Raw genomic sequence first — 24,303 nt, 5'->3', positions numbered from 1 at the left:
TAAATACAGCAGTTATCCAACTGTAAGTATGCTCAGGTAGTCTTAGTATAGAGTATAGTAAATGCTTTGAAGCTGTTGCCTGTTCTGGAGGGCAAAAATTAAGGCTTTGCCTTGCAATCTATTGTCCTATTGCTTCTAAAATCTTTAATTGCAGTAACCTACTCTGACTTTAAACATGGTTGTGCACAGTGGGGTTTGGGAGGGAGGAAGGACTGTAGTAGTCCTGTTTTTCAGCTTTTTGGGAAACCTTGGATAGAGATCCCATTAACTGGAACCTCCCCAGAGTCCGTGTGTCGAACTATATTGACTCAGCTTGTTGAGGTGCTCTAGCTGTCATGGTGGTGCAGGAGGAGTCAATGTCATAGCTAGTTTTTCTTTTTTTTTTTTTTTATAAGTATGACATATTTGAAATGGAGCATGCCAGCTTTATGAAATTGAAGGTAGGGCATAAAACTATTGAGTAGGTAATTCTCCCAGAGTTCCCCCAGGCTTTGTCTCTGCTTTTATAGAGAGGGAATTTAAAAAAATACAAAAAAACTCCCCTCATATTCTGCTTAGTGAATCTGATGAAGGAATCTGGTGTTGTGCATTAATCTGCTTATTGTATGCTTTCAAGTCTATTTTAAAGTGCATATGCATATAATAAGTGGATTTTGGTGTTCTTTTAAGATCAGGTATTCTTAATGAAGAATTTAAATTTACACCCTTCTCCCATACTGTTACCAAAGTCTTCTTTAAACAAGTTATTGCTAGTGTCAAAGATGTCACTCTCACCTCCATTATCATGGTGCAAGTCTACTACACTTGCTGGCAAAAATGGTGCCTTCCCTCACCAGAGGCTGATAATTACATGTGCACCCACATAACTTCTCTGTGCAAGCAACTTGCTTGGGTCTTAGGTGGTTCTAGGTGATGATAATGTCACAAAAGGTAGCAGATAACTTGTCTGCATGTATATTCTGATCTCTTCTTTAGGTTAGCAGCAGTAATGCTTCCTGCACAGCAATCGCTTGTGAATGCACTAGCACGATCACTTTTCTGCTGAGCTCCTTAAGCTGTGTGAGTTCCTCTGTCCAGATTGGAAATTGGCCTTGGAGGTGCTCATGTTGCTGTTAATAGTGTGGTACCTGTCACTAAAGATAGTGTCTTGCAACAGTCACTGATTAATGATGACTTTTATACTTTTGACTCGTATTTTAACTAAGCTGCAGTAAGTAAGAAGTTTTACTATAGGAATCTCTAAAGATAATTGGACCATTAGCTGTTGTAACCCTACTACATCTTTTGGTTGAGAAGTTGGCATCAGTGAGACTAACCTTCTGCCTCTGTGCCTGTGTTGCCAAATGCAGGGTGAGACTGAACTGTGGCTGTGGCATGTTCCCAGCCCTGCCTGCCTTCTGTATTAATGGGAGAGGTTGCAGGTTGGCATCAGCACCTGCAGAAGAAGCTGTAGACGGTGCCAGACTGAGAAGCAGACCTCAAGTCTGACACCACAGTCTCTACACCACCCTTGGGACCACATTCTGGTATTAGCACTACCTCTGCAAAGGGGAAAGAACCATCTGCCTTGCACTGCCAAAGCCTTTGATTGATGTTCTGGGGCAAAAACCCAACTAAATAGGGCTTTTAGCCATCTGCACTGAGGTTGTGTGTGTCCTTTGCTTTGTTGCAAGATCTCCTACTTTTAACTTCAAAGCATCAGCTCTAACATAATGATTTTTCAGTGTCTGTAAAGAACTGAAAGAATTAGCCTATACAAATATGTAAATTCAGCTTTCACAAATGAAACCACTGATTCCACATACTTTGTTTGTGGGTCTATAAGGGTAAAGACTTGTGAAACAGAACTCTTGAGTCATTTCTTCACTCTGTAAAATATGGCTTTTTCCGGTAGAGGGTGCTGCAGGCAGCCTCTTGGTCTCCCTTGCTTTTAGGCGGTTGATGCTGGGTTTCAGCCAGCCTGGACTGCTCAGGTATGATGTACTTAATTTTCCTATTAAACAAATAGTGTAATAAAATCTATTGGGGCACCTCTTATACTTACAGGAAACGTCTATGTGCTAATTTCTGATTAAATATTCGATATAAGGTATATGACAATATATAAAAGTGATATGTCAGGGTACTATTACCTTAAACTTGCTTTAATTGCTTTTTGGCATATATGCAGTTAATTTGACTTTCTGTAGGGATAAGAATGCATAACATTTGTTTAGTAGTGTTATTTCTACCTTTTTTTTTTTTGTTTGTTCTGAAGTAGCTGTTTCAGAATTTAATACATTAGAGTTAACAATAGAACACTGCACATTCTTCTGTAGAGGCCTGACAGCTCAGTGGCTTAATAATTAACTTTCTGGGGACTGAGACTTTGTTTTTATCCAAGAAAAATGTGTTCAGCCTATCCACCAATGAGCCCTGTTCTTGGCAGCATGTATTTCCACAAGCAACAATCTACAGTGATTATGAGTAAGTGACTGGAGTGAGTCACTCCTTATTCTAAGAAAATGCAAACTATTTCTGAGGTTAGGATCACAGTCACCCATTGGGCTGCATCTCTAGCTTTTAAAAAGTGGTAGAAGCAAAAAGGGAGAGGAGAATTGTTGTTGCTCCTGGTTCTTGGTTTGTTGGTTGGGGTTTTGTTTTGGGTTTCTGTGTGTGTATTGCTCAGCCTGATTTAAGAACTAGCCTTTGTTATTTGGCAAATGCCTAATTCAGGACAAGGGCTGGAATAAATGTCTGGTGGCCTGTGTGTCAGTCTGCCAACTCCTCTGTGCTGAGAGCAACAATAACAGACCCCTGCTGACATCAGCTGGCTTGGAATGCAGTTGTTGCTAATGCTATTTTATCTGTGGAGTGATGGCAAGATTTCAGTCTAAGATCTCAGCAAACATAACCACCTCTGCAATTCTGCTGCTAGCAGATGCTGCCTGTGTGATTGCTTCCACCTGCTCTTCCCAAATATACTGAAAATAGAGGCTTTGCAGTTCTGTTCAATAGCATGTCTGCTCACTTTCTTCTACAGAAACAACTTTAGAAAAGCTAGAAATGGTTAAATTAAGAGAAACCTACTCTTTATTTCCCTGTGATTTACATTGACATATTCTTTTAAGCGAAGCTGCTTCCTGCTGCTCTATACAGAATAATTTAAGTTGTGCAGAACTACAGCAGTGTATGAACAAAAAGGAACAGCTGTAAGTGTACAGGAAAAGGAACTCACTAACCAACAATATTTTACTGATCTCTTACGTTTCTAAATCTGTTTTACAGCACAGCTACCTGGGATACAAGAATGTTATCCATAGATGTTCAAAAAGTAGCTGGCACAATTAGCTTGGAGCCTGGGAATCCTGATCTCCATTCCTGTAGTTAGCCTATGGCATCTCTGGTCATGATAACCCTATATTCAGCAAAAGGATAATCTCAGGAGTACTGAATCTTTTTTGTGATAAGGTATGACATAACGTTTAAGCACAGGTCTAAACTTTGGGAGTGTGTACAATTTGTCGAAGACTCTGTTATTCAAAACAGAAGTAATTAATGAAGGTTCATTGACTGGTGATATTTGGCCTATAGAGAAAAATGTTGTGACTTTCACTTAAAACCTGATTAGGAAATACATTAACCCTTTGGTCTGAGTTAAAAGCTTATTCTTGACTCGTCTTCAGTGCACGTGTGCCTTCTGTGCTAAGAAAAGAGTCTAAGAGGGAATTGGGTGACCTCTCCTGAGATGGGGAGGGGTATACCAAATCCAATTGCAAATTTCAGGGGAAAAAAGCATTCACAAGAACACTCAAGCTACAAAGTTGTTCATTGTGTTTGGAAAACACTTCCTCATTGATCCACAGCATGGCACTGATAGGAGTCAGGCAGGAACTCAGCATTTAGACAGCTAAGAATTGATTTGCTGTGAGTTTCATAGCACTTCATATGGACTAAGGGTCACTGGATTCCAGTCCTGTTTCTGACTGCAGAGCACTGTCTGTCTCAGACTGGCTCCAGGAAATGGACGTTCTTCCGCAGAAGCCAGAAGATTTCGTGGAAGAGCCATGGCCTGTTTCCAGGTTGCAGTTTACCCACTGCCCTAGGGAGTGTCATTAGTGGGAGGGAAGTGGAGTTGAGATTTCAAGGGATGAAGAGAGGAGAGAAAAATTAAAGCAGGGTGGAAAAGAATCCTTTTAATTCTTGCTTGACAATATAAAATGTTGTGCTAATCATTTAAATAAAACAATGGGACTAATCCAGAAGTGATGTATAAATCATACATACATCAGGAAGGGAGTTTCAACTGACTGACATATTAAAAGCAAACTCAATGGCACCAATTTCACTGTGGAAGAGGTTGGATTATACTTACGAGCTCAACAGAAGAGACAGTATAATGAGGAAGCATTCTACTTTACTTCATAACTTAATTTGCATTGCAATGTGAAATGAATATCATGGGATCATCTTCTGAAGGAGTGATTTGATATGAAAAATAGTGGAAAGCTGCCTCATTTAGCTGTAGCAGATTGCTTTGTATACAGGTTCAGAGTAGTAAAATAGCTATAATATCAAGAGTATGTAATACTGCTCTGTGGGCATGTGGAAGATTTGAAGTATAGAATTATCAGAAAATCTTGAATAATCTCCAAGGCACATTTTCACCACCCAAACCACTGCATTTTACCCACTATATGAAACAGATGTAAAAATAGCTCTTTCATCAGTGGATTGCTTCACATACTTGGGCTGCAGACATTCAATTCTGTTCAAAGCAATGCTGTGAAATCATTTTCAGAATGTTGCTGTTAATCAGAAGCAGCAATTTAATGTTACGTATCCATTTCTCCTCCCACCCCCAGCTCCCCTTCCCAATTGTGAGCAGGAAACGACACTTGGATGGAGCTCTGCATACTAACTTTCTGGATGGACTCTCTAGGAATGAGGAGGGACTTGAATTCTCTCCATATGTCATTTCCTTTCCCCTAATGGCTAAAAGAAAAAAAGCCCATTACTGCAATCATATAGCTTACAATAGAGAGAACATTACCAATCTATGAAAATAAAGGCTAGGGGAATGGGATAGACAGGACATCCACATTCCATTGCTGAATAACTGCTTGGCAAAATTTGACTTCGATTAAGCAGAACTCTTTCTTCTTGTATAGTTGCTAAAATTGAAGTTATTCCCCCATCTGTACTGTAGTGTAGATCAACACCTGCATTCTGGGGCCAGACATGGATTAGAAAAGGAGAGCATAAGTAGAGGAGGAATAGTAACAACTGTGCAAGATTTAAATTGGGTTAGAAAGGAAAAACAGAGGTGACTGAGGAAGACTCACAATGGGGATCTAATAAAATCAATTTTAATAGCATAATAATCCTAGAAATTACTTAAGAAAAAATAGATTAATCCCCTCCTGCAACCAGCTTTTGTCCAGACTACCTTTAAAAACTTTCTGTTCAGTATAAGCTATAGCATATGCAGATATCTTACACTGCTGTGAGATACAACATTTGATCTACTGCATTGCACAGTGGATTTGCAACTGTCAGCAGAATCCAGTGTGCTCTAGTTCCAAAAAAATAAATAAACAAGACAAAAAAACCCAAAGAACATTTTAACTAAAGCGAAAGCTTACTTCCTCATAGCTAACAACTGTGTATTAGACTTGAACTGGAACATAATGTCTCTCTAGCAGTATAATCCAAACTGCTAGATTTGTAGCAACCAAACTGCATGAGGCACTTTGCAGAACAAATGAGATGTGACATTTGCTAAAAAAACCCATAATTTTGCAGTTGGTGAATCAGTACATATGCAAATAGGGACTGGACGTATCTGCTTGCAGGATGATTACCTCTGATGGCATCTTTTATTAGTTATATTGCCCCTGAATTCTACTGCTAAAAAGAAAAGAAAGAAAAGCCATCACCTTTCCTATGGTTCTATTTTTAAAGGGTTTCAAGAGTGGAATAGAAGAATGATTCAAAACACATGGTGACAGATTTTGCTTCAGGTTGCTTTCAGCACTTTACTAGACCCACTAACCTACTTAAATATCTGTGCTGTTCTTGTCTGGCATGCAACCTTGCTACAGAATTTTTGGGATGAAATAATTTTAGAGATAACTTTCTCTTAAATCCTCTCAAATTGATTTCACAGTGGACTTGTGGGTGATTCTATTAAAGCATGAAAAAGCTAGTGCAGAATGTGGATGGGTATTTCTGCAGTTCAGAAAGTGTTAGGAATTGGATTATTAAAAAAAAGGATTATTGTTTTTATTGAATCTACAAATGCTTTTGTGTCATGATTGATCTTATTTAGATACAGTTTTCATGGGGTGTGTTTATATATCTCCACAGGCTCGTTAATGTACGACACAGCAGATAGCTTCTAAAGCCAGTTAGCCAGAGTTCTCTTTAGTAATCCACAAAACTGTGAGTATGTGCTATGCACATCTTGCAACAGCTCATTCTGAATCAGTCATTGTTTCCCCATGGCAGAAAATAATAATCTCATGGGGTTAAGGCTTTTTAGCTATTTTTGTCTCTGAAGCTTACAGACTGAATTACTGTAAAAAGTACACAATACTGTTAGAATTTGATAAATCTCCTGGAATTAATTTTGTCTCTTGAATTACAATCTTTGGAAGTGATTTGTTTGAGATACATGGAAAAAAAATTCCACCTGCTTGAAGAAACATAGAAAATCAGAACTATCCAATGAGGGCTGGTTTAAGTGTCTAAGGGGTGAATTTATAGCAGCAGGACTGAGTCAGCTTTTGGCATCATTGTCAGTGGCACCCTGCTCTCAGCATCAGAATAATTAAGAGTCAGAGAGACTTAAAATACATATTTTGCAGCTAATCTTTTGCAGACAACAAAGTGCTTATTTGAGATTGATGCTGGGCCACACGGGATAAGAAAAATCAGAGAAAGTTTGGTTTTTCTTTAGTGGCTAAATAACATGGTATGGTCAAAACTAGTGCTGTATGTCAACTCTTTTCAATACTTGTTTGGGCTGACAGTCTTCCTATTAACACTTCATTTGTCTAAGCTGAATACCGCTGGGACGAATACACACTGTCAAGTTGAATCAGACAATATCTGGAGACAGATGTTGTAGTACAGCAGTAAATTCCTGAAATATGTCACTCAGAGGAGACTGTTTCTAACCGTCTGATTCCGTAAGGTCTTTTATGAACCTATTTATAGCAACCAAATACATGAAGGATGAGTTTCTTCATTCACAAAGTAACGTCAGAAAGTCCTGCAGAGCAGTTGACAAGGGAACATGTAGTTCTTCAGGAAACCTTTGTAATTTCAATTGGGTTACTTAGTATGTAGCTCTCAAAGTACTCGTCAAAGCCAGTTGTCCAAGAGTCTGGTAAAGAAATTGTATAATCAATAATATTTTATGGATAAATAAGTAGAAATCATGGAAGAATAAAAGAAATATTTTTCAGAAAGACACCTTTTTGGTCCAGGACTTTTGAAGACCTAGTTTGTACTTTGAGTCAGCAGCCTAAGCTACTTCTCTATGCTTGAAGACCAAAGCTCAGGTCTGCCCTTTGTGCTAAGCTGTTAAAAACACCCTGCAAAGTCTGTCCTTGGGTTATGGCTTGTGAGACACTGTACATCTAACAAGAGGGAACAGTTTTGACTTGAGCTAGACAACGGAATATGCTAGAGATGGAATACCTGTGCTGGGGCTGGAACAGGGGTGTAATCTCCATTTTTAACCCAAGTGCCAGGACATGGCTTTTCATGACAGATTTAACTCTTCCAGAAAGTAAGTTTTAGCCTCTGATAGTTAGTGATAAAATGCAATGCATCTACTGATCTGTGTTCAATGCCTGTCTCTTTAAAATCTGCCTTTTTTTCCTTTTTCTTCTAAAGTCACATTAGGATAGTGCTGTCCTGCAGGACACAATGAGGAAACAGCATGGCTAAAGAATTGCATGGAATATCTGTGCATCAGTTACTAATCTGTTCTGGATGGATGGACTTAGAAGTTATCTTAGTGACTAACCACTGGAAAATCCTGTGATATGGGAGCTCATGCATTTTTCTGTAGCCACAGCTGCAGTCATTTCCCTTCAGAGACACATCATTTCCCCAAGATACATCCTGTCTCAGAGGGCTATGGTGTCTGCTGCTCCAGGCTTCTGTCCCCCTTCTCAGTAGCCAGCATATGGGTGGAGATTTCCTTCCTAGTTTTTTCTCCTGAAAAGCTCCAGTTCAAGCTCCAGCATGAGAAATGGATTGAATCTTGACCTCTTGCATAAACTTTGTCTCTTCATGCCAAAGGTTGTCTCATGAGAACCAGAACCACTGACAAGTTTCTTCATCATATAACTCTGATAGGTATGTCTTCTATTGCTGGGTTAACTCTGTCTCTGAGTAGTAACACTGCCGCCATTAAACCAGCATGTGCATCTGAATAATGTAGTCTGATCAGTTCACAGCAATGCAAACAATGCTTCGCTCAGGTAATTTTCATACTCTGGAAAGGGAAATCAGGAATCTTGTGCAAAATGAAACTATTCACTTCTAATCTTTCTTCCTGAAGTGCAGAAGCACTTTATACATGCCTTCAGTGGAGTTTGATCCTTCTATACAGAAGAGTGGCAGGGATGGTAAGAGAAAGCCTCATGGAGGACACAATTTCATGCAGGAACAGGACAAAAATGTGATGGAGCTGCAATGAATTAAGGACATGCTTTTGCTACAATAAGAAGTAATGATTGGCTTACAGAAGGATTAGAAGAAAAACCTGTGCCAAAGAGGCAGACTAGGAGAATGATGGCCATTGCAAGGGAAGATGATGGAACAGGTCAAGTCTGCTAATCCTGTCTAATGGCTAGATTTTACTGAGTTTTGTGTTGGGACATCAGCTTAGGTGAGGCCTACTTGTTACAAGGCACTGTTTTAACATGGTAAGAGGAAGTCCTTGCTTTGAAGCCCCTTGCTGTTAATGGTAGAAATGAGTTTAGGACAGACAGTACAGTCTAATGAAAAATACATGTCAGGCAAGAGAGCTAAGGCTTCTTTAGAGTGATGTTTTGCCAAGTGACAATGGGAATGCTTTGAAAGGGGATGAGTTATCAGGCAAATTAAGAAAGAGGCAGGGAACACTGGTGGTGTGATTATTGCCTAGGTGTCTACTGCTGTAATACTATTCTTCTCAATACTACACCATTGGCTGGCAAAACCAGGAATTTTATTTTAACAGTTGCACATACAATGGAAATACATCATAAAGGAAATGGATGTGTGTTCTCTTCTGATCAACTCTGTCTTTAAGTTCATGATCTCTGTGGGGGGTGTCTATAATTCAACTACGACAGGCTCTAGGAAATTTAGTAAATGATAACTAGTAGAAAGAAATACAATCCAGATAATTTAAAATATCTTTATTAAAAAAAAAAAAAAAAGTCAGGGAAATAGCTTTAACCTTTTAATTTACTCACAAAAGCTTAATAATAGGGGCTGAACTGTCTTGCTCTCTTAAGTTCATCACAGAAGCTGGGCAGGAATGTGATATAACACCAGCCAGCTCTCATTACTGCTGAAAGAATGGTGTGATTAAACCTCTATACAAAAAGAAATGGAATGTAATTTTTAAATGTCGATTTGCTTTGAGCACATACCACATGCTGAGGAAGGAGTTTCCAGTGTGCTCCTCTGTTCTAAAGATAGAGAGGACCTCACCTCCAAAACCAAATTAACTAAACTGTCCTCTTCTGAAAATGAATACTATTTGGCTAAAAACTTTTGTTCACATTTCTCAGTGTCAAAACCCACCAAATCCTTTGAGAAATATCTGTGAATGCAAAGTTTTCTTTTTCTTCCCATTGGGAAATTCAAGCAATCAAAGTCCTTTTTTATGCAGCCATACAATAAAGGAAGTTCTTCAAAATTTTCACTAATATGATACCAACTATTCAATTATTTTGTCCTTATGGAATCCTGTACAACCCTGTCAGTGTCCTAAAGATGCCTGAGCTTACCCCTTCTCTATATATTTCCTCCAACCCTTGAGACTGTGCCTCAGCTGCGAACTTCTGGCTGAAGACAACTGGATGGGACTCCCTCCTGAGTCCAGCAGCAAGGCTGTCATCCAAAAGTGAGCTGCAGGGTGATGCAAGGCACTCCCTTCCCTCTGGATCTGAGCTAGCTACCTCATCTTGAAAGGATTTGTTGCTCAATGATATCAGCCTACAGTGAAACATGGATCACTTGTCAGCAGTTGATGATATTTGCTTGCTTATCTCACAAGATCAGTGCTGAAGCATGAAACCTCTTCTCACCCTTGAAATGGAACTGCATAAAAACAACATTTACTGTAAACTGTTGGCTTCTAAACCTAAAGCACAATCCATGAGCTATCTGTTCCATTAATCTGAGAATATTTTGAGAATTTGGGGGATAGCACTGGCACCAGAAACTCTGGATCATAACATCTGTGTGGAATTCTTCTGTTGGCAAAATAGTACTTTCAATCATCAGGCACTGTCAGTATCTTTAGCGTCTTGCATTCACGGCAGTTCTTGGCGCTTTGCAAGGCATCCTGACCTCTGCTCACTGCAGATCTTGCACAGATCCCTCATGGAGCAGCTTGTCTTAAATTCTGCTTGGCAGCTCTACTCTGTGAAGGAGAGCAATAAGTAAAATTCCTGATTTCCTTATAGAATTGGGAGATACGATGGGACAGAAACATCTATAGGACATCCAAGGTGCAGTCATCATAATGCTTATACAAAGCCAAAAAGGCAGAAGCGAGCAGTTTGCATCTGGTGCATTTGTCTATCCAAGTGCGACCTGATCTAGGTTATTTCTACCTATGTTAGTCAAGACAGGACATAGTCCTGACCTAAATGGAACACATACCATCCCTGCAGGTGACAACGAGAGCTAAAGCCTTTCTTCTTTCACCCTGTTAAATACATTCCTACCATATAGGACTTTCTTACATGTCACTGATGCATTTTGGATGTATTAGTAAGCCATATAGGTTATTTAAAAACCAATAAATAAATAGAATCAAATATTGCACCTATTAAAAATAAAATTCACAGCAGCAGCAGAAATCTTGCAGACAATGCATTTTATACAGTGACCAAAATGTGCAAACTGTCAGTAAATGTTCTAACACTTGCAGTCTATTGCAGTATTTCCACTGAAAGGTGAGCAGCCTGTCCAAAAATCTCAGCAGAACTTAAAGCTGCAAAACAGCATGAAACTACTTATACTTCATGACCTTAGAAAAACTTGTAATGAAGGCATGAAAATGTTCATATACCTACTGAGCAATGAGATACCATATTTAATCCCAATAGGTTTTGTTTTAAATACTAGCACTGCAATTAATGTCTGACACACTTGTTACCCATTAGAAAACAGACTGTGTAGCAAGAGCACTATGTTTAACATAACATTAAATACTAAATTATATCAGATTTATCGGACACTGGGTCCAGAGTGCACTGCAGGGCCCCAGAAACAAAGCACCATCATGTCAGGAAAAGTCTAGAGTAACTTAGAGATCTGTTATGTACGTGAGAAGTAGCTTTATATTTTGATTTCCTCTTTAGTTCAGCTGTGGCTTGAATGTTGCAGTATTTGCACAGCATCAGCCATTTGCTTTATATAGTTTGTTTTAGAAAAGGATAATGACTTGCCTATGAGAATTTGAAACTTTAATAGTATGACCTTCACGTATGAAGGCTGATTTTTCTTCTTTTTTTTTTAATGCAGGAATCAGGACACATGGAATGTCTTTGAGGTGCGTCTGAATTTATGTAACCATTATAAAGTAACTTTTAAACTGTTTTGGTGCCACATATAAGACATAAAATCAGCAGGTATATAGTGTCTTTGTTTTGTAGTAAGTGACGTTTAGACTTGTTTCAAATTCTCTTTGCTTGAAATAGTGACTAAGCCATGAATCAGCATTTTTTTCTCGTGCTCTGTCTATCCTGTAAGGAAAAGGTTGTTTCTAACACTTGGTGGTTTTGTGTTAAACAGGGAATTGCACAGGCAGTGTAGTCCTGTGTGACGAAGGGATCCCAGGTCCTGATCCCAGCGCTCACCTGCTCCCAGGTGAAGTGACATTTGGGACAACAGTGCCACCACAGCAGGAAGCACTGAAAATTTCCACCTGGAAGAAGAGACACTTTGGGAGGAAGGAGACGTGAGTGCACACAAACCCGCGGTGGGGAGAGGTCCCACTTTAAGGGACAAAAGCTTTAAGAGCCACATCCCACTTCCAAGGCCTTCAGTGGGAAAAAATCAGTTCCTTGCCCGAGATACGATTTAATGAGGCCCAAGCTCTGAGCTCAGTCAGTGTGGGAACTCTAGACACACTTATCACTCAGTTCTGTAACTGCAGACAGTCAACCTCCTGGTCTGTGTTGAAGCTACATCATAAACTCTGTGAAGCACAGGTCATCTTTTCATCACATATTTGGATCCTAATCCATTGGCTGGATCCTGATCTATGACTACCCTGTGATAACACTTTACAGGCTGCCTCAACAGGAAGAAGCCAGTGCAATGACATGACCAAATGAGTACAGAATATTAGTAAGGTTGTTAGTAAGCATAGGTGTGCAGTTTATTAGCTCGATCATCCAAAGTTAACTTTACTGTGGCAACCTTCATAGCTTTTGTGGGAGCTTCTCCCACCCTCTAGAAGCCCCTTTGACCCTGCAGAAAGCTGCCCTGACTCATGGAGCTCCCCTCATGGTAAAACTCTGGAAAGAGTCACCTTTTCTTTGGGATGGGTGTTAAATTAGGCCACACAGCACCGAGGCAAGGCTTTTATTATTTTATTCTTTTAAATTTTGACAATGGCAGCACACAGAACTGGGCCGATGACTTCTATAAACTGCAGCTAAGGAGAGAATTGGTCCAAAGTTTAAGAGTTTCTATGACCCGTCTGTCACACCCTGCCTATACAAAATACTGCCCCAGATCAGCAACACTCCTCCGTGTGACTACACACATCTGAGCCTGGCTTCACGTTCTCACCCGCACGGTCTTGGGTTCCCATTTGTACCTTTGATTCTCCTGCTCCAATCTCCCCACAACTTCACTGTCACCTTCCCCCCCCCCAGCGCTCCCGGCCCCAGCTCTCAAGAGGAGGACCCCAAGCATCGGCGCCACCTGATGCGGTTCCCCCTCAGCATCCCCGGGCGGACCACCGAGGCGGGGCGAGCTCCCCCGAGGGCAGGCCGGGCCGGGGGAGGGGAGGTGCGGCGGCCGTCTGTCTGTCTGTCTGTTCGCCCGCCGTGTGGCTCCGTCCCCGGCTTTGTTGTGCTCGCCGCCCGGGCTCCGGGCGAGGGGGCGGGGAAGCGGAGGGAAGGGAAGCGGGGAAGGCGGCCGTGTCTCCTCCTCCGCGGCCCCGGCCCCGCTCATGGCGACGCTGGGCACATCCGGGCTTCTCCTCCTCCTCCGGCGGCAGCCGCTGCCCTGAGCGCCCGGCCCGACTCCATTAGCGCCTCCCCTCCCCCTCGTCTCCCTTCCCGGACCCAGAGGCAGGGGGAGCCCCGGGCAAGGCAGCGCCGAGCCCGCGGAGCGGCCGGGGACATGTCCAACCAAGGGGCCCGGCGGAACGGGCCCGTCAAGCTGCGACTGACAGGTGAGGCTGAACGGGCAGGCTCCGACGGGGCCTGCCGCCGCCCGCCCGCCGCCGGCGGGGCTGCTCGGGCGCCGGCCGGGCAGGGGGGAGGAAGGGAGGGAAGGGACGACGGAAGCGAGGAGCGCCGGGGTCTTGGGGGGCGCGGAGCCCGGCCTCCCGCAGGAGCGGGGAGAGCGGAGCCCGGCCGGAGGAGTGAGCGCGGGCTCTCTCCATGTGTCTTTGAGGTTGAACCTGGGGCTGGGGGAGTGCCTCGGGAGGAGCGCGGGGGCAAGGAGAGAAGGAGACGGAGAGCTCTTTCCTCCCCTCGTCTCTCTGCTGCGCCGCGGGCTCCGCGCCTCCGAACAACGCGGCTCTGCGGGGTGGTGGTGCCGGCCGGGCCGGGCCCCACAGCCGCCAGGGTCCCCGGGCGGGGGTCGGTGTGAGTCTCGGGCACCGGGCACCTTCACCTGCCCCGCCGCACCCCCACTCGAAATAAACTGTCACCCTCTTTGTTTTGATCTCTTTGTTTGTTTGGGCTTTTTCTTTTCTCTTTGAAACCAACTTCCTCAGTTGGGATTGTGCACAGTTGGTTTGATAAAGTGCCTTGTGCTGCCCTCTCTCAGAAGACCACTTGACCTCTAATATTTTAAAATATCATAAAAACTGTTCACCTGCATGCTGGGAAGGAAAATAAGTTGCTTTTAAATACTTAAAAGTATGTTTTTTCCTTATAAGAACCAGGTAAATAGAGAAAAAACCCTTGCAAGTTCTGCTAAAGCTTTCTTAACAAAATACAGGAGACACTGAAGAAAAGAGTTAGTTCAAAGTGATATAAGTCCCTCAACAGATAAACGGTATTTTGTATTCTAAAGTGTCAGTGCATGCAGGTAAGAGATTTGAAAATAATAGATAACACTGTAAATACTCTTCTCTGCATGCAGTTTGCTTAACCAGGTTGCAAAACAAATGGTTTTCAAAATACGAAAAGAGTTGATATGTTTACTTTAAGTGCGTGATGGCTAGTAAAGAGAGGTGTTTTCATATTTCTTTTTCAAAGTATGTTATTTTCACAAGGGAAGTAAAATGTATCTACTGTGTTTTACTTTGGAAATAGACTAAATTTGTAATCTAGTTTTCATGGAGCTTTGTGTCTGTATATTACACTTAGAAATAAAACTCTCTAAGTGTGGCATGAAACAGTGCTGCCTTGTTTTTACACAGTGTTTTGTAGCTTTCTCTTCAGGTTATCGTTTTATTGATGCAGTGCTTTAATACTTCTTTTCCTGAGCAATGTGTGCTCAGACTTGTTTATCTCCGAAACGGTCTCTAGCTGCGTGTAAAACCATGGAAAGTACTGTGTAGGGTGTTGTCTTTCTCACCTTTGGATTTTGTGTTCTATTTTGTTCCATATTTATTTTACTTTTAATGAGGATTAAGCACATAAAGAAACTGTCTTTGACAATATAAATATGTTAAGGGGAGTGTTACTGTGAGCAAGAAGTAGGCAGTAGTTTTACATACTAAGTTTTAGTGGTGCGATCGACCCCCAGAAGAAGCAGGTACAATCTTGAGGAATGTTTCTATGTTTTTCTGTCATATTTTATGAAGGGAACATGCAGAGCACAGGCAAAGTTGTCTTTCTAGGGACCATTCCAGGATTAGCAGCTCTTGCAAAGTACCTGCCAGTTCTGGTACTTGAAAGTTGATGTGAAACAATGTCCTATTTCTCGAGTTAAAAATGTTTGAGATATTTTATGCTTTAGCTAATTGTGAGTTGTTTCACGTAAGATCATTTGTTGTAAGGAAGCTTTGTATGTTAAAGAGAAACATTGAATTTTGCTCATTCAGCTGATACATTGTTAGTTCTTGCCTAGGAATAGTTTTAAGTGTTCTACGGGGTTTTGATTACCCTTTTTGATTGGAAAAGCAGTTTGAGGGCTCTTGAATTCTAAAACTGTTTGGAATTAAAAGAATCTGTATATCCAGTGTTTTTCAAAATTTATTCGCGAGCTGACAAATGCAGTTTAATCTCAATTTTCTTTGGCTGTATGAAACCAGCAGTCTTCTGTTTTGGCTTGAATATTTATAGGATTAATTCTGCAATCATTGTATAATGCTTATCTTTGCTGTTCATTATCTCTAAATTAGATGATATAGATTAAAAAATGGTTATCAAGAACTGGATTCAATTAGCAGTTTTTCAGGACATCAACATTAAAGGTTTAGATGGAAAACATTGTTTTGACTGACTGGATAAATGACAGGGTAATGTTTGATGTGAGTCCAAGAACTGATCTGGAGCTGGTGCCCAACTTCTCAGTCCATCTTGAGGAGCCAAATAAAATATTTAACCTAGGCCTCATTTTGCAAAAAAGGTTGATTCTTTGTTGGGACCTTAAGAAAGTTCTGAGAAATGTTTGGCATACCTTAACACTAAGTGTTTAACAGTTTATTTAGGTCTAGGTTCCATAACAGAGAAAAACCACAGCAGTGGCATACTTCTAGTAAGTTTTTATTTAGTTTACCGTGCATCTGTGTTATAAATTTCTTACAAAATATTATTCTTTTGCTCCTGAGTTTCGTTGTCTGAAGTAAATATCACTTGGATCTTTAGTGATACGTATGTCAATGCATTTTTCACAGTATTGAGTTAGAAACCACTGGATAATTGTTTACATCCAAAGCGTATGCCTTCTGATGATACCTCACTTCAAGTGTGCTTGTTTCTGATTAATACAGGGAGTGTAATTTAAACTAGCTAAAGTCTAGAATTGCACTAGTCTTCTTCAAAATTGATCTTAGCAGCTTGGAATAATGTTATCCAGGGAAGCTGTAACATAAGGAAAGTTCCTTCAACTCCGACATTTTTACCACTATTTCATCTAGTCCTATGCTGAGTACACCTGAGTTCTACAGAGGCTGTAAGTGCAGTCATCCCTTTCTGTTCTCACTGTGATTTTCCTCAGTGTTTTGTTGAATTTGTGGATTTGTACGTACAATATACTGTGACCAAATGGATTATTCTTCCACCCCCATTCTGAATTGCATTGATCTTACAGTCTTAAAAAAAAAAAAAAAAATTACCATTGCTTTCAGTTGCTCAGTCAGTGTTTTATGTCCTAATCTGTGAATTGTCTAACGTTAAGATGGTTACATTTGATGCTTTCACCTATGAGATCGATGTCAGTTATCTGAGTGAAGTCTCTATGGCTGTTTTTATCAAGGAGAAAGATACTTTTTTAAATAGTTTGAAGTCTGCAAAGCTACATGAGCACTAGAATGTATGGACTGGAATACAGGTTAGCACATCAGTTTTAGTGCATGTGTTACAGTGAGTGTTTGTGTCAGAGTAGTTAATGAGTAGATACTTTGGTAGCCCCAAAGCACAGTTACACTGTACTGTGAAAGGTGGTAATAAATACAAATATAAAGCTGGAATGAGCTGGAAGATTTTTGTTGGTAAAGAATCAGAGGTAGGCCTAAGGAGTTGTTAGATCTGGTTTTCCTGTAGGCTTTCAGGTTTCCTGCAGGGTTTGCTGGTCAGGGAAATGAAAGCACTGGGTCCTGTATTGCAGAAGATGGACAGCATCTCATCTGTCCTAATAACTCTCTTGCTGATTTTACTGTCTAGTCACTCCTTACAGTACAGAGGTGGTACTGTACTATAAGGTTAGAGTGTTGAAGGAAGACAGTGCTACTCTTTCTAATCAGTTCATAGAAACTCTTGCTGTGATGCTGTTTCTCAAGAAAGATACATATTATGTAGAAAAAGGCAGAATGTTCTTGAGTTTTGCAAAACAATGTGGAATCTTCACACCTAGTTTTTGCAGTGGATAAGTGTAACAGTTAAATTATTACAATGAAAACCAGTGGCTAACTGAAATCCTAAGTTCTTATTAGTGCTGTTGGAAGTAGGACTGAAATTTATGGATAGCAGAACCTCATTGTGTGAACAGCATTAATGATTGATTGATGAAGTAGCTACCTCCATTGTTAAGTAGCAAGGCTACGGTTTCATAAGCGACTTAAATCATGGTGCAATTTTAGCTCAGTTTAAAATTTGAGTGCTGTTTCTGTTTTCTGTTTGTAGTCCCTGGCTTCACTTTTCTGGGTCCTCCCTTATGCTGACTACAGCAACTGAGTAGCTGTGATGAGCTGAAAGTTAATCCTACCAAGAAAAAAATGGGGTTTTGTGTTGAAGGAGAGGGATGCACACAAGAAGCCAAAAAGAAGGGAGGACTGCCTCTTTTAGCAGCAGCCTGTAGTTAGATAGGCTTTCGTCAACAATAAAACAATGGGGTTCCTTCATGCAAGGTGTATTTGACTTAATGAGACATGACTTACCAAAAATTAGTACCTAAGAAATCAGATTCAATAAATTACATAGTAGGTGGATTAAACTGGTGCAGTCATAGCAAAGTCAATAAGCATGTGTCTAATCAGATTGTACAGAGATTGATGGATGCTTGGCCCTCAATATTTCCATCAAAGTATGAAGTGTTCATATATATGTATGCTTTTTATATATACAATATATAGTTATATACATATAAATCAATTGTGGATTGCACAGATGCCAGAGAATGGTAATAAACAACTGAGGAGCTGTATGGAGCTTGTTTTAATGAGATCAGCTTATGTGACGAAGTTTTATTCATCTGAGTGTTTGTGTTCAAGGATATGTAATGGGTTATCATGGTAAGGAAAACAAAGATCAGAAAGGATTTGGGAGAAGAAATCATAGTAGGAAGACAGTTCTGTTAAATGAGCAAAAAGGCTCAACATTCATCTGTGGTTGCAGAATCAGTAAAGCATTGAGTACAGGATTTATGTGTGTAGGTAACATATGGGGCATATGTAGGAGATGTCTGGGAAATCTGCTGACAGTCCTAATGTTAATGTTTGAAAAAATAAAGCTGTTGGGGGGGGGGGGAAATAGAAGATAAATCTTGGGGGTGGAAAAATTATGATTAATTTTTAGAATTGCACTTTTTGGTTACATTTAAAGCATTTAAGCTGTTCCATAGCATCTCTGTGTAGCTGAACTTAGCTGAGTAACTCAGCTAGTAGTGACATTACTTCCTATTTTCTTTTTCCTTTTTTGTTTGCTAATCACACTGCAAACCTGATCAGGCCCCAGATGAAGACATTTTGTCTTAATGTCCTTAAGGTGAATGTGTTGATCCCTAAAAGAAGGCGGCTTTGAATGTTTTGTTCTGTTTTATCTCATGGCCTTTGAAGTGTGTCCTTGCTTTGCTATCTTACTTAAAATGACATCTCACCATTGGGCCAGACCTTTCTTGAGGGTGTTTAAAAAGGTGGATGATTTCTTTGGGTGTCTTCCCTGCTGTCATCACAATAATGAGATGGCCTGATTCTGACTTAGCTTAGTGGCATGAGTGCATTGCTACCCAGGCTATTACATGCATGTTTTAATATATAAAAGGTAAACGCTCACAACACATGCACTGTCTGAGATCATTCTTGTGACTTTGGAGAGGCTGGTAAGGATTAATCTCAATAATGTTAGACAATGCATGTAAAAGTAGCTACTGTGTGTGTCTGCTTTTAGCAAAGCATGCTTCCTATCTGGGAAAGAGGATCAGAATCTTGAGGGACATTTGCTAATAGCATATCCAAGGAAACAAACTGTTGACTGTCTTGCTACTTAAACTTTAAATGCATTAAATGAAGGCATAGATAAGAATGCTTGTAACTCTAAAGAAATCTTAATCTGTAGATAACAAAGATCAGGACAAAATTGGCTGAACTTTGTCATCTGAGTTTAAATGGGGAGACTGATACAGAATAGAGAATAGACATGCTCAAGATCATAAAAAGGATAAACCAGGTAAAGCTGGGATTTAGAGCCACTATCTTTTGATTTTCTGCCCATGGCCATTGTTTCTCCTGATTTTAAATCCACAGAAAACATGGTTCTGGTTTGGGCTTTCTGAGACAGCGTTTGGGGTGATCTGGGTTCAGTTCTCTCTTATATGCCATATTTGTGTTGCACTGTCAGCTGTATTTTAGGATCCTGCAGATTCTTGGCAGTCACAGTTTTTCTACTCCAGAATATATTTTTGCTGTTGCTCAGGCAAATCAGGAGGAGTGATACTGCCCAAAGTGAGTAAAAAGTATTGCTTACATGAAGTGTTAGTCACATTGTCAAAATTCTGAAAGTGAAAGAAAAGTAGCATTATGTGAGTTTCTGTGGCTGTATCCTGTTAATTTTGTGGAATGACTCTTGGCCAGTACTTATTTAACACAACTTGCAGGGATTGTTTTCTTGCAGAAAGGGAGAGTCACTGCAACCATGGCTTTGGTATTGTTAGTGTAAACTGGTTCAATGCGTCCTTTCTGTAATGAATCCATTCAACTTGTTTCAGATATGCAGAGCATGTACAGACTATGTAATTTACAGGTCACAGTAAAAATACGTACCCAGATTCTACCATTCATGCTTAAATTGGCCTGAGTGATGCCATTTTGCGACAAACCTTAAGAGTGACACTGCCGTAGTGAAGCTTTCCAACCCGCATCACTGTTTTTTGGGATGCATACATGCCTCTGCTCCTTCCTGTGCTGTAAGATGGGTGGACTGAGCAATATATCCCAAGTTTAAATCAACCTCTTCCTCTCATTCCTCTTTTTCTTTTTAACTGGGTGTAGAGGAGGACCGGTATAGGTTGGACTCTGTGTGTGTTTGTGTGTGTAGTGGTGGCTTAAGTCAGCTGTGTGTTTGCAGGGATGTATCTTGGCTGATCATACGAAATAGTTTTAACCATAAGTGACATACGCTCATTTTCATTCTGCCTTGACCCACATTTTAGTATTACCAATGGAGTTAAATGGAGTCATAACTAATTATATCTGTAATGGTACTCCTTTTTAGCATACCTAACTACCTGATTTGGAGTTTATATATAGATACATACATAAATTCAATTATAGATGCAGTTGTGGTGCTATTTAATTGAAGGAGGGAATCTGCATTGGTAATCCTAGAGGCATTTTCTGACAACTTGAGCCAACTTGGTGATTTCTTTATAATACAAATAAAGACCAGGCTGTGCACTTCTGGAAATGCACATGGTGTAACTACTGCTTTGTGCATGTTGTAAGACATGAGGGCAGTATGTGCAGTGTACTCAGTAAGATTGCTGTTTCATTTTAGTAAGAGGTAGTCTACTATATGCAAGTATTTTTCATGTAAAATATGTAAATGTACTAAAATGAATCCTCTTTAATTCTTAGTAGTGGAAGAAAGATGTATCTGCATTAGAGTACTTATAAACATGGCTGAGTAAAAAATAGAAGTCATTAAACATGCAAAGGAACTAAACATGTCCAGATAAAATGCATAGAATTACGTTCGTGCTTAACTGCCTGGATAGAAATTCATAACATTAATTGTGCTGAGGATTTAGGTATCCTTATGACAGACAATTATGCAATTTAATTCTTAACAGAAAAATTTCACCTTATATTCTTCTGAAATGATTCATTTATAATGTGTATAAATATTTACTTTCAGGGGAAAAAAAAAAAAAAAACAAAACCTCTTGCTCATTGTTTTCCCTGATGGATTTATTAAAATAATGGTGTATAGCTCTGTATAGGAGGCTGTATGCAGGACTAAATGAGCAGTAGCACTGTGCTTAGGTAATGTTAAGGTATCTTCTTTTTTTGTTTAGCAGTACAGCAAGTACTTCTGGCTTCATTTATAAGAAGCGATATCAGATGTGATATAAGAAACTGTAGGATGGAGCTGGTGTAGGCAGTGGCATACGGGGGCAAAAGGGGTCGTTTATGAAAGTGAAACAGGACAGAGTGGGGCAGAAGTGTTCAAGAGCTGGCTGAAGGAGCAGAGCTGACACAGGGATGTGAAGGGACTAGAAGTATATGCGGTTTTGTGTCATTTCATGGTGGAAGCAGAAAATGAACATGAGTTCCTGTATTTGGGCTAGAAGATACAGAAATCTCCTGCACTTCATCCTGCTGATAACAATATTGTCCTTAGCCAAGGAGTAACGTTTGTATTTTCAGTGTGAAAATAGCAGGATACTGAGCATTTCTCTTCCTTGTGCTAATATTAATACGTATATTTTAAGAGACATAAAATATGTGTTGCTAAGTACTTAAATGGACATGAAGGACCTCATCCTCATGTATGCTGAAGAGCAGTTGCTCAACATTACTAATTATGAAATTAAAAATGACTGGTTTCTTTAAGCCTGGGTTCACAGTATATGACACATTAATGGACCAAACTTTAAAGAAAGCGTATAATGCATGTTAAGGTAGAATTTTTCTAGGACTTTTATCTAGAGGATTCTAGGAGAAAGTTCAAGAATGTTTTATACTGCTATTGTGGAAGCTTTTGGTGATTGAAGCCTGTGAATAACAGTAATTTTAAGTGCCATCTTTCATAATTTCAAATAGGTCATGTATGTGGCGTTTCAGAACGTCTAACTATCAGTTTTGGATGTTTGGTAAAGCACAAGGTGTTGGTGAGCAGAATCTTCAGATGCCTATATGACATTATTATAATAAACTGTTGTTCAAGTATGGAATAGGGAAAACTTGCTGTTGACATCTGTTCGAGCTAATTAATGCTGTCTAGAGCCCCTGTGCTCTTACCAGAAGCAAATGCTGTCTGTAAATTCGACATGCCATGTAGTAATTCTAGTTTGCTTTAACTAGCTGGGTATGTGCTTTTTGTCAAAAGTTAAATCTTTGTGCTGGTACTAATGCAGGGGTGGCCAAGATTTATCCTGAAATTGTGATGTCATGAAACATTTTATCCCTTTTGTGAACATCGTTCATATTTGGGATTTCTCCTTAAGAACTGGGCTGAAGAATGATTTAAAATGTTGTTGGTTTCTGCTTTCTTCTGCGACAGGAGAAGAGAGAGCCTTTAAGGAAAAAGTGACTTAGGGTAATTTTCAGTAGTACATGTGTTGTGCCTCACTTGGCATAAAGTAAAAATATTTGTGTAGTCTTTCCTCCCTTCCTTAAGCAGTTCCCACAGTTCATAATGTTCTCTCAATACCTTTCTTACAAGGAAGTGGTAGAAGGAGGTTCCAATTTTTGTAGGACAAGGGTAGACAATAACGGTTTTGGTTCCCTGATTAACAGCAAGCGGTTGTTCTGCCTGGGGAAGTCCTATATATTTATATTTGTCTGTGTCTCGCTTCTGTGGCCAAGAGATCATGAAGAAATTAGTGTTCATTTGTGAACTGTGAATGTTGCATTGTGAATACGTGCCTCGGATTTCCTCATTACAATATTTATCATTTTTCCTGAAAGTTCCTTTCCTCTGGTGAATTGTTCATCCTGTAGAATAAGTCAGCTATTTCCTGTGTATCAGCATAATGTAACTTAATCTACACCGGGTAATACTTTGGACCTATTCAAAAGCTTTATATTTTTTGTAAGTTTATTGAAATTTAGAAACTTCACTCTCCACGTTTTAAACAGCTCTTTCTAGTGCTGTCCAGGTCTGTAACAGACTTGTTTTGCAGTCTCCATCACTGTGGTGGAGTAGTGGTAAATGAAAAGTATTGTCCGTTGTCAACCTGACCCTTTTGAGTGTTACATTCACACATCAGCAGCATGGTGAGTGGGAGCACTCTACTTCATGTAATTTGAACACAATTACTTTGTCTGTCTGAACACCTTTGCTTTTTATTCGTTGTCAGTGGAATTTATAGTTGAACTTGAAATACCAAGTTGGAGCTGGTAACAGCAGCTATAGTTAGTGCTTGCCTTTATAAGACTGTCTTTTCGGTTGCTGTTAAGCAGCCTGTTAATGTGGAAATTTTTCATGCTGAGGAGCTAAATCGGGCTGAATTTATTTTCGGGAGATTCTGTTAAAATTCAACCAGTTTCAAGAAGGAGATTGAAAATCCTTTGTTCTTGTGAATCCTTTCATTCTTGGGCAGGAGCGAGCAGGGCCATGGCAATAGGCAGGTGCCTCTGTATCAGCTGGGTAAGAATTAGGGCATGGTTTAACAAATGGCTGGGACCAGGAGTTGATCTCGTCCTATAGATGCTGATTGGGCTGTGCGCTTCTAGTGTGAAGAGAGGCGTTAGATAGAATGCAGAGGGCTCAACAGTTGGATGAGGGTGGAGAAGAAGGGAGTGACCTGGAAAAAGGAACTTTCCAGGACAAATGGGTGGGTGGCGGAGGCTGATTTTTGGCAGGACAGAGCACTGCAGATCTTTCAGTGCCCAGACTGTGGTGTTGTAGCAATGAACGTGACACAGGGTCACAGCGGCAGCCCAGATTCTGGTGTTCCCAAACTTTTTGATGCTTGGCTTTGTAAACTGGGGAATGCTATTGCTGCATGTGTTATGTTACTGTCTGTGAGTTGAGTATGTTACTTGGAAGAAGTCGTCATCTACAGCAGAGGTGTTTTATAAGATGTATAACAAATGCAGAGTGTAAGTGGTTCCTGTTGGATAAAGAACAGAAGTTTAAAAACAAATAGGAAAAAACATTCACCCCAGAATTTCTCCCATCTGTTCCTTTGGCCCACCTTGATCCTAAGTAGGAGAAATAGGGAATTAAGAGCTGGCTTCTAAGTGGCTGTGATTCATAACAGAATTCTAAGAAAAGCTTGTAGATACGATAGGGATTACTCCTTATGTGTAGAACAAAAGGAATTCTTCAGCTTTTAACAAACTTG

General features: G+C 40.2%; 1 protein-coding gene and 1 long non-coding RNA gene across 2 annotated transcripts in view; both read left to right on the top strand.

The window, feature by feature from the left end:
* The first annotated feature begins 8,200 nt into the window (after positions 1 to 8,200).
* On the top strand, positions 8,201 to 12,140 carry LOC308227032. Its single transcript, XR_013957995.1, has 3 exons — positions 8,201 to 8,352; positions 11,746 to 11,773; positions 12,016 to 12,140. It is a non-coding gene; the product is annotated as an uncharacterized lncRNA (long non-coding RNA).
* Positions 12,141 to 13,423: 1,283 nt separating this feature from the next.
* Positions 13,424 to 24,303, top strand: part of SMURF2 (SMAD specific E3 ubiquitin protein ligase 2) — a 59,567-nt gene continuing 48,687 nt past the window's right edge. The window contains exon 1 of the mRNA XM_080629541.1: positions 13,424 to 13,630. Within this exon, the coding sequence (XP_080485667.1) occupies positions 13,579 to 13,630 (52 nt within the window). The 5' untranslated portion in view covers positions 13,424 to 13,578. The remainder of the gene's footprint in view (positions 13,631 to 24,303) is intronic.

The sequence above is a fragment of the Psittacula echo genome (genome assembly GCF_963264785.1).
Source record: "Psittacula echo genome assembly, chromosome: 14".
NCBI classification, from domain to species: domain Eukaryota; kingdom Metazoa; phylum Chordata; class Aves; order Psittaciformes; family Psittacidae; genus Psittacula; species Psittacula echo.
The sequence above is the reverse complement of the archived record's forward strand: the minus strand, read 5'-3'. Positions and strand labels throughout refer to the sequence as shown.